The sequence below is a fragment of the Mastomys coucha genome, unplaced genomic scaffold, assembly GCF_008632895.1.
Source record: "Mastomys coucha isolate ucsf_1 unplaced genomic scaffold, UCSF_Mcou_1 pScaffold3, whole genome shotgun sequence".
Taxonomy (NCBI): domain Eukaryota; kingdom Metazoa; phylum Chordata; class Mammalia; order Rodentia; family Muridae; genus Mastomys; species Mastomys coucha.
In genome coordinates this window covers 41,805,572-41,816,306 of record NW_022196909.1, presented here as the reverse complement: position 1 = coordinate 41,816,306, position 10,735 = coordinate 41,805,572, and the positions used below count along the sequence as shown (strand labels likewise).

Genomic DNA, 10,735 nt, shown 5'->3' with positions numbered 1-10,735 from the left:
GAGACAAGGTTTCTCTGTCTAGCCCTGGGTGTCCTGGAACTCACTCTGTAGACCAGACTGGCTTCAAACTCAGAAATCTGCCTATGTCCGCCTCCCAAGTGCTGGGATTAAAGGCGTGCGTCACCACTGCCGGGCTAAAAATATTGCATGGACTTCTCAATGGGTCCAGAAAATGGATTTGTCAAAATCCCTCATCCCCCAGAAAGAACTTCATTAACTTAGAAAATGACATTTTTAGAAAACAGAGAGCTAATCTTAGTGAATGACTGGATCTTCCCCATGAGGTTGGGAACAAGGCAAGCGTGTCCCCTCTTGACACTTCTGTTCACCAAGGTCCTGGAAGACCAGGCAGCTAGGCAGCCAGGCAAGAAAAGAACATGAAAGACCACCCATATTGGGAAGCAAGAAGTGAAACTCCCTTTGTTTGTAGATGCCAGGCCTTGAATCATAAAATGTCTCAAGGAATCCCTTAGAAACCAGTCAGCCACTGAGTTCTGCAAGATTGCAGGAGACAAGATCTATACTCAAGAGCCAGTGTGGGTCTGTACACAGGCAACAGGCAATCCACACACAAAAATGTCCAGAGGAAATGCCTGCTTATAATAGCACCCCAAATCATAAAACGTCAAGGAATAAAGTTAACAAAAGAAGTGTAAAGTCTATTCCCAAACCGTTAAAGGACACTGGAGGAATTCAAAGAAGTTCTGATAAGTGGCCAGTGGTCCAGCCCAGCTGCTTACAGACCAGAGCAGCTCTCACCAGAATTCCAGCTGTGTAGAGCCTCCTGGGACCCAGAATAGCCAAACAGGCTTGGTTCTTGAAGGTCGTAAAAATAAAAAAATGTGTTCTGTTTGGGGGCAGGTGTGGAGGATGGTTGTGGAGTCTGTGGTCACCAGAGTACATTCAGATGAATTTTGTGGATGTAAAAATTAAATTTCAACTCTGAGAGGTAAGGTCCATTAGGGGGCTATCCTCCGTATCTGGCTTCACCCCCACTCCCTGCCTTCTCGCCTTGCCTGGTGGTTCGGAAGGCTCTGTAGGAACAACCTCCTGAGTCCCCAGGGAAATGATGAATCTTTTCCCACCTCTGCTGAGTCATCTTGAGTCCCTGGGGTGAAGGGAGGAGATGGGAGGAGGATCAGAAAGAAACCTCTGTCTCCCCAGTAAACAGTTCCCGAGCTTTATCGGATCCACGGGAAACTTAGCCTCATTTCTTACAGGCTCTCCCTCTTTCCTGTACACACATGTACATGTATCCATGTATGTGAAAATATGTACACAGTAATATACATCTGTGCATAGCATGTAAATATACCATACCCATATTCATGAACACACACTCACACACACACACACACATATATACATGCAATATGTGCACACGGAACCACACGTGCCTCTGCATATGGCTATTTACGTGGAATCTATACACACAGAGCCATATGTATCTCTCTGGATACTGTCATTTACATGTCTGTACACATGTGTATACAGTCATATATATGTAACCGATGTATCTGTATGTCCATGCCTGGGTCTGTGTCTCTACACAGCCGTGGGCGTCCATGTGCAGGCCTTTTCCTGTGTGTGATAAGTTGCACCTTAGTACCCCTTCCTGCCTATGACTTCTGAACGTTCTCCTACAGATTCAAGTTACTTATCATACCCAAGAAGCCTGTGACACCCGGCTGTGAGATGGCTCCCTCATCTCAATATGTCCTATAGATACTTTAAATAGGTTTCTTTTAAAATATTTATTATTTTATAAATTGTGTCTGTGTATCTGTGCATGTGCGTGTAAGTGCAGCCTCTGTGGGGGCCAGAAGAGGGCGCCAGACCCACTGGAATGGAAGTTACAGGCAGTCCTGAGCTGCCCCCTGTGGGTGCTGTGAATCGAACTTGGGTCCTTCGGAAGAGCATTATGTGCTCTTAATCACTAAGCCATCTATTTTTTTTTTGGCCTCCTAGAGGGGCTGCATGGTGGCGTGCGGTGGTGACAGTGACCGGGAGCCTCTTTCCTCTCCCCTCGACCTGGTAGACATAGGCATCTTTGGATACCCACGTCTCTGAGGGAGTGTGAGACTTTCAACCCAGCCAACTGATTGCTTCTGTTTGAGCTTACTCAGGTTCCTGCTAAGATCTCTGCACAGATGGCTGTGTGTCCTTGCAGTGGCTGCCCGGGTGGGAGGGGGCGGGGAGGAGGAGTGCCTAAAATGTTAGGCATCCCTGGAAGCCTGGTGGTTTCCCATGACTGGCCAACCCCCTTTTTCTTCTGTCAGTGGTTCTGATGACTCTGGACAGTGGAGAAACACTGTTTGAATACTATGTGGATGAACCTTCTCCAGACAGGATGACGGGTATCATCCCATCTCTCTCTGCCCCTCAGAGGCTTGGGGACATTTGTCAGGGTCTGACTGGGTCAATGAGTGAGACCAGGTTGCTGTTCCATGGCTGACTGGCTCCCCTCAGGCCTCCACATGGTCTCTGTGTTCAAAGGAAGGAGTTCACAGTAGACCCGAGTCTTACCAGAGCGAGCGATTTAGAGCACGCTGGCCTCAACCAGCAAACATGGGGGAGAACCACATGGAATACAAGCAGTGTACTATAGTGATCTCCTGGCTCCGCCCTTATGGTTCATTCCTACTCAGCTTTGGGATGGGCGGTAGGGAGCCCTGAGGGGCAAATGGGGATGTAGGAAATCCACTCACTCCGTCCATATTTATTTCACATAAGTGGGTACACTGTCACTGTCTTCAGACACAGCAGAAGAGGGCATCCCCATTAGAGATGGTTGGGAGCCACCATGTGGTTGCTGGGGATTGAACTCAGGACCTCTGGAAGAGCAGTCGGTGCTCTTAACCACCGAGCCATCTCTCCAGCAGCCCCACCCCCCACCCCCACTCTCCCCGTGGAAGTACTTTTGACCCTTTGAGCTCCCAGCTGTCTCCCAGAGCCATCCTGCGGCTCACTGAACCTCATCTGTCTTAACAATTCACACTGCTTAAGAAGAGTCGGTGCCTGCTCGTGTGTGGGTGTCTTGGAGCTTTTTAATGAAAATAGAAGACTGCATTATTCAGGAATTTAAACCAGACCAGACGGGCCAACAAGACAGAACAAACCCTTGCTTGGGGCAGGGGTGCGTCTTGCTGCTGAAGTGAGAGGGCGGGACTTTTGGAAGGGACCGGTGCTGGGAGGGAGGAATGGTATAGGTGGAGTTAAAGACTCCTTTCAGATGGGTGCCTGCCCCTTGTCCCCATGGTGATGGGAGGAGGTTATGGTCCCCAAGCCAAAGTGACCCCGCCTGCAGAAGATTTGGTGTCTTCTGGGAGTGTAGAGGTCTGGACTGGGCTGAGACACAGGGATGCCCTAGGGCACATGAGGAGGGCGGGGCATCTGTAAACTGGAAGTAGCCGGGTAGCCGGGATAGCCGGGATACCCTGGGTTCCTCGAGGGAGTTTGCCAGATTGAAGCATAGCTGAAATGGTGCCTTTGGGGTCCTGATTTGGTAACTCTCTGAGTCCCAAGAATCTCTGTGTCCCTGTCATTGCTGGGCTGGGACTGATGGTGCAGAGGGACTGGTTTCTCGCATGGCAAGAACTTGCCATGGCACACCCCAGGGCCTTGGCAGGCGAGGGTGAGGGGTGGCTCGTGTCTTGGTGAAATTGAGAGAAACTCATTTGTCCTCCCAGGGACTTCTGGGTGGTCACTCCCTGGTGTTCTGCTGGTGCCTGTCCTGACCAAGTCTCTATCCCCGCTGGCTGGCATAGGCAGGAGGAGCCATCACTGAGGGCCAAGATAGGACCTTATTGATGGTCAGCTGTTATAGGTACAGCTTGTGCCAGTCCTTGAGTCCTTGTTCTCAAGGGACCTCAGAGCTCCTCTGGGTTACACTGGCTACTCAACCAACTCATCGGTGAACTGGGCAGTGCACAGCTCTGTAGAGGTCAGCATAGGTGTGTTACCACAGCCTTGTGGAATGGCTTGTCTTCCAGGTTCCACACTGTGGGAGCCCTGCCAGCAGGAGCCTTGGCTTCCAGAGGGTTAGACCTGCCAGGCTACAAGGGCCACTCTGATCATGGCAGGCTCTGGTGACATGCTTCCTCACAAGGTGACAGGGACAACAGAGCAGGAGAGCCAGCCCAAGGTCAGACTCAGGTGTAGTCGAAGAAAGCCTCAAGCATCAGTGGCCTCAAATCAGGGATTGCCCGTGGACACTGGCTTCTAAGAAAGTTGTTCTCACAACTGCCAGAGAGAAGGGAAGCTGCAGGCCGGGGCTGGGAAGCAGGATCGCGGCTTCCTGGGGGATCTGTGGGCTGATCCCTGTTTCTGACCAATCCCTCCTGTTCTCTAGGAGCTGGAGTTGGGGTGTCTCATGGGAGGTATAGTCTTTCAGTAGCTGCCTATGGGACAGTGTGACTTAGGCCAGCTTGTGATGAGTTCATTAAGTACTTAGATGTTTGCTCTAGGGCCACAATCCTCCCACCCCAACCCCATGTTCCGCCACTCAGCCAGCGCCTGCCAGGGACTGAACCTGAGTCAGGTGGGTAGGGACTGTATCATGGGAATCTCTTCCATCTCACTGGGTCCTTAGCTCTTAGAATCTAAGGCGTAGACAGTGTCTTCTCTCGGCTTCCTGTGGATGCAGGGATCTCTTTCTCTTTACCTGCGCTGGCATCATCTGGACCAAGCAGTCTCCATGCTTCCCCACAGATCCTGTGTGACAACATGTTCTTTGTCTCCAAAGGGTCTGAGGTCACCCTTGACCAGGCAGGGAAATGAGTTGGTGCTATTCCTGGCTCCCTGGCTTCTGTCCTCCCTCCTGTTTGAAACCCTGACCTGTACTGCTTGTGGGCACACAGAGTGATGCCAGATTGAGGGGCTAAAGGGACCCTTAACACAGGGCTGGGAAGGACAGAGACAATGGCTTCTAGTTGGCCAGGACCTTAGTGTTCCCTGATCGTGCAAGTGTTTCTATGTGTGTGTGTGTGTGTGTGTGTGTGTGTATGTGTGAATGTATGAGCATGAATATGTGTGTTTCAGTGTACAGAGTGGGCATATGTGTGTCCATGAATGTGTGTGCATGTGCATGAATGTGAGTATGTGTAGTGCAAGACTCCAGATGAGATTCAAAGCTTAGACCCGAGCTGTGAATCCATCTACCGTGCTCCCAAGTGAATGCTGGGTATGAGACTCTCTGAAGTGAGCAGCAGGGTTGGGGAGGACTAAGCAAGAGTGAGTGCAGATGTGGGTACTCAGTGTGTGTGTGGGGGAACTGTGTGCTTCTACATAGATAGGGCCCTTGAGATAGGAGCTATGGCCACTCCATTGCCTCCATCCCTGGCTTTTGGTTTTGCCCAGGAGTTTTATGTTGAGTGCTGGGGTGCAGAGCCAGCCTGCTAGTCAAGGGGTCCTGGAAATAAGCATCTAGATGGGGCAGGGGGCCAGGGTATGACCTTAGTTTAGGATCTCTCCTCTCCACCTCCTCCCTTCCGTGGAGCCGAGTCCCCTCTTCTCAAACATGCAGGATGTGGGGTAGAGGGCAGGGTTCTGGACTTCGGTCCTGGGATTTTCCAGAGAGACTCTGAGGCATGAAATCACATTAGGAAATTTTCTTAGCAGGCCGTTTACTGGGTATTCCTCAAACAAAAGCGGGGGATTAACTTGGAGATGTAGAGCTGAGAGGTAGAGCTCAGCACAGATGTGGGCCTGTGGCTGCCTCACTCTTCCGAGAGGGACTTGGTATCCAGCTGTTTGCAGCTGGACTCTGAGCCAAGCGGCTGCCGTTGCCCTTTAGACAGGCATTGATTGATGATTCCCTTCCACGTTGATGCTGGGACAGTCGGGGACATGCCTTTGGGGCTGTTTCATCACACTGGAGCATTGCCACTCCTGCCTTGGGGGAGGGTGGCAGTAACTCTGCCCACAGCATGGAGGAAGTAGGGCCAGGAAGGACAGCTGGCTGAGAGGGTAGAAGGGGCATCGTGCAGAGTCTGGCAATAAAGCTATGTATGCATGCTGGTTACATGAGAGTGTGTACGTGTACTTGTTTGAGTAAGTATGTTTTTGCACATGCTGTCCTGGAACTCACTCTGTAGACCAGGCTGGCCTCAAACTCAGAAATCTGCCTGCCTCTGCCTCCCAAGTGCTGGGATTAAAGGTGTGCGCCACCACCGCCCAACCCGTTTCTTCACTCTTAAGGGTTCTGTGCTCTTGATCCCGGGCCCATGGCCTTTGTGTCTATATTTTTTCCTTCTGTGGAGTAGGTGCTCACAGGGTCTCTCCTAGCATGTGCCTAGCTGGCTGGTGTTGGAGACTCTGCCGGGCTTGACGGCTTTGTACCAATGTGGATGGGAAACTTGTTCGTGCCCATCCTGGTTCTTTTGTCACTGGGGAAACTGAGGGAGGAAGCCACAGACTCTATGGCGTGACAGTTAGAAGCGGTGCTGGAGTGGGGCCCAGTCCTGCTTTGAGTTATGAATGGGACTGAGGGTGGCCAGCTTTGGCAGTGGCTGCTTCTTCATAGTTGATCTCTGTTTCCACCTTCCTGCCTGGTGGCCACTGAACGAACACTTCTTGTCCTGTCCTGTCTTGTCTGTCTTGTCTGTCTTGTCTGTCTGTCTTTCTCTCTCTCTCCTTTCTTTCTTTCTTTCTTTCTTTCTTTCTTTCTTTCTTTCTTTCTTTCTCTCTCTTCTTTCTTCCCTCTCTTCCTCCCTCCCTCCCTCCCTCTCTTTCTCTTTCTTTCTTTTTTCCCTCCCTCCCTCCCTTCCTCCCTCTCTCCCTTTCTCCCTCCCTCCCTCCCTCCCTCCCTCCCTCCCTCCCTTCCTTCCTTCTTACACACATTGATGTATTGCCTGCATGTACGTCTGTATGAGAGTGTTAGGTCCCAGAGTTACAGACAGTTGTAAGCTGCCACATGGGTGCTGGGAATTGAACTCAGGACCTCTGTAAGAGCAATCAGTACCCTTAACCACCGAGCCACCTCTCCTGGATGCTTGACTTTCTTTTTCTTTTTCTTTTCTTTCTTTTTTTTTTTTTTAAAAAAGATTTATTTATTTGTTTTTTATGTGTATGAGTACACTGTAGCTGTACAGATGGTCATGAGCCATCATGTGGTTGTTTGTTGGGAATTGAACTTAGGATGGCCGTACTCGCTCTGACCTGGCTCGCTCTGGCGTAATATACTGTAATATACTGTCTTCAGATGCACCAGAAGCAGACATCAGATCTCATTATGGGTGGTTGTGAGCCACCATGTGGTTGCTGGGATCCGAACTCAGGACCTTTGGTAGAGCAGTCAGTGCTCTTACCCACTGAGATGTTTTGGCCTCTCATTCTCAGGTCTGGGTTTCCTGGCGCCGCCCCCCCCCCCCCATGTAGCTAACCTGTTTCTGCTGGCCCAGATCCATACTGCCTTAGATTTCATACAGAGCTGGGGAGGAGCAAAGTTCTTGGACAAATGTCAACCTTTCCTGGGTCCAGAGGGAGTCCCTTGGACCTGTTCTGGGTGGAAGTGCTCAGAAAGATCTGGGGTCACCTGTAACGGCCTAGAGAAGCTAAGCTCCTCCCACCAGGCCTTGAGAAGAGGGGGACCAGGACAATTCCAGTGCTTCACACCCCAAAATATTTACCCCATTGGGCACCCCCGGGGAGTTGTATGAATTTCAGTAGCGATGGGGGTAAGGCAGAGAGCTGTGCCCTGTGGGGGTCTTGGATGTAGGACCACAGAATGTGGGGGGATTACAGGGTGTTCTGTCTCCTTGGCTTCATTCCTGTGGACGTTGACTTTGATTAGTAGATACAGAATGTCTCAGAAGTTTGAAAACCCAAGTATATACCCTGGCCCTCTCTGTCCAAAGCCCTAGGATATGTGGGTCTCCTAATCCCCGAGCCTCGCTATCCAAAAGGTCTCAGTGTTGGAGGGCCTGGGAAGACATTTTGATCAGGCAAGTGTGTCCCTTTCCCACCTTATCTTGCCTAGGGCTCACAGTCAGGCAGGTGGGCACTGAGGTAGGAGGAGACCCCCCCCCAGATGGGAGTTCATGCAGAGTCAGCACAGGAGGGCGTCCTGGGTGACCATCCAGGTTCGTCTGTGAAGGGAACGGTGTAGAAGAACCTCCCTGACCTCATGGGGTCAGGGTGGCTATAGTGGTGGTTGGCAGGACGGACAAGCCACTTATAGCTCCTGGTTTATCACAGATAGGGGGAGGTTTTACCTGGAGCTGTGTTGAAGGAAAGGAAAGGAACAACATGGGGAACATCCGGCTGCAGATGGACCTGGTTGAAGCAAACACAAGTAACCACAGTGCTCTGACTGTCTGCTCCTGGGCCACAGGCCGCTAAGCAATGCCATGCCCTCTGCAGGCAGCTGGAATCCATAAGGCAGGAGCAGAAGCCTGCTCTTGATGGCGTATCCCTTAGATACATCCCACACGTTTTTTTTTTTCCTTTACCTTCATCTTGAGGCCCAACTACCGCAACAGTGTGTTACTTTGAGGCAACCCCCAGGAGTTAGTTTTGAAACACTTGCTGGATCCGGGAACCCAGCTCCAGAGCAGACCACTGCAGAGAGAGAGCACTATAAGTGGATTATATGAGAAGATTTAAGAACAAATCGGAGAAAGAACTAATGTGACTACCAAGGCCCACTGGGAGAACTAGTGGGGGCTCTTGGGGGTCTAAGGACAGGTCAAGTTGATGGGTTTAGGCTTTGAGCAAGTAAGAGAGCTGTAGGGGGGAGTGGGGAGGAGGGGGGAAGGAACGACACCCACCCTCTCTCTGAATCAACAACTGTAACCCAAGAATTGGATCTGCAACAAGCTGAGCATTTTTCAAACTCGGTTTCATCATAGAATGGTGGCCAGCAGCCAGGACTTCCGGGTGTTCTCCAATGGTGACAGTAGGAGCTGGGGCGTGGCCTCCATGTCCCCAAGGACCCTGGCCAGGCCCCCACACCCACACCCACTCTCAGCTGAGCTCTAAGTTGCACAAGCTGGAGTTCCACTGGGTGTCTCTTACCCCACCTTTCTGCTCTGTCTGCTTCTGGAAGTGCAGCAAGGAAGGAGTTAAATGGAATCTGAAGGTACCGCTTGGTGGGTCACCTTGATTCTCAGGCTGTGGGTTCCTTCCCTTGCCAGAGGGAAGCAGTGGAGGGAAGGAGACTGGGAACCAGGAATGGGGGAGGGTGGGGACCTGGCAGGCCCCACCTCCAGGACCACAGGAGCCGCCCCAGCTCAGAGGCTTGCACTGCCCTGATGGCTCCCGACCCCAGCAGACGCCTCTGCCTGCTGCTGTTGCTGCTCTCCTACTGCCTTGTGCCTGCCAGCGCTGATGGGAATTCCCTGAGTCCCCTGAATCCCCTGGTGTGGCTCTGGTCGCCCAAGACCACTGATTCCTTGGAAGGCCCCGTCTCGAAACCCCAGAGCAGTTCACCTGTGCAGTCCACAGAGAACCCCACCACGCACGTGGTCCCCCAGGATGGCCTCACAGAACAACAGACGACTCCTGCCAGCCCCAAGCTGTCCCCAGAGGAGGAGGAGGAGGAGGATCGGGAAGCTGGCCAGGGTGGCAGCCCTGCAACCCATGCTGTCCCCATTCCCCTGGTGGCCCCCGCTGCGAGCCCAGACATGAAGGAGGAGAACGTTGCAGGCGTTGGAGCCAAGATTCTGAATGTGGCTCAGGGCATTCGGAGCTTCGTCCAGCTGTGGGATGAGGACTCCACTACGGATCACTCTGTTGGGATTGTGGCTGCAGATCCCTCAATCCCAACAGTCCCCTCTACTCCTGCGGAGCTCTCCAGTGCTCCCCAGGGGAGTAAGACCACTCTCTGGCTAAGCAGTGGCGTTCCAAGTTCTGCAGATGCTCAGACAACCGAGGCTGGCACGCTGGGTGTGCCCACCCAGCAGCCTCCCTTCCAGGCACCACTGAGAAGACCCTCAGTACCACCAGCGTCCCCAGGTAGAGCATTTCTCTCTTCTACACGGATCAGGGCTCCTCCCTGGGGGAGCCAAGAGTCTCCCAGGCAGCCCCAGCATCTGGAGGGCAAAGGAGGCTTGCCTATGACAGCCAGGTCCAGCCAGCGGCACAGACACGCTGATGTCCACTCTGACATCCACGGGCACGTACCTCTCCTTCCCTTGGTGACGGGTCCTCTGGTGACGGGTCCTCTGAGCGTGCACGGTTTACTCTCTTTTCCTCCCTCTGACCCTTCAACCCAGCTCTCTCAAGTCTCAGCTTTACCTGGGTTTCCTGGTGCTTGGGTTTCCCACGTGGCTCCCTCCTCAGGGCCTGAGCTTTCTAAGGACTCTGCCCTGGTGGGAAATGGCTCTCTGACCTCTACCAGCCGCTGCCTGCCCCTGCCGCCCACTTTGGCCATCTGCAGCCGCTTAGGTATTGGACACTTTTGGCTACCTAATCATCTTCGCCATACAGACAGTGAGGAGGTAGAGGCCACGGCACAGGCTTGGGGGCACCTCCTCCATACAAACTGCCACCCCTTCCTTGCCTGGTTCTTCTGTCTGCTGCTGGCTCCCTCCTGTGGCCCAGGCCCGCCACCCGCCTTGCCACCCTGCCGGCAGTTCTGCGAGGCCCTGGAGGACGAGTGTTGGAACTACCTAGCTGGAGACAGGCTGCCTGTCGTCTGTGCCTCCCTCCCTTCTCAGGAGGATGGGTACTGTGTGTTCATTGGGCCAGCTGCAGGTAACCAAGTGGCTACCATCCACCCCTTTCTTTTTTTTGC

At 52.7% G+C, this 10,735-nt stretch overlaps 1 protein-coding gene across 5 annotated transcripts in view; it reads left to right on the top strand.

The window, feature by feature from the left end:
* The window catches only part of Col18a1 (collagen type XVIII alpha 1 chain), a 116,843-nt gene that overhangs the window by 44,717 nt on the left and 61,391 nt on the right, over window positions 1-10,735 (top strand). For 2 of the 5 annotated variants that reach the window (XM_031346743.1, XM_031346742.1), the window contains exon 1: window positions 8,952-10,695. The exons of 1 other annotated variant lie outside the window; for it this stretch is intronic. In XM_031346743.1, coding sequence (XP_031202603.1) covers window positions 9,252-10,695 — 1,444 coding nt within the window. In that variant the 5' untranslated portion in view covers window positions 8,952-9,251. Of the gene's footprint in view, window positions 1-8,951; window positions 10,696-10,735 lie in introns of those variants that run through there. 2 more of the 5 variants (XM_031346745.1, XM_031346744.1) reach the window with 1 other exon arrangement.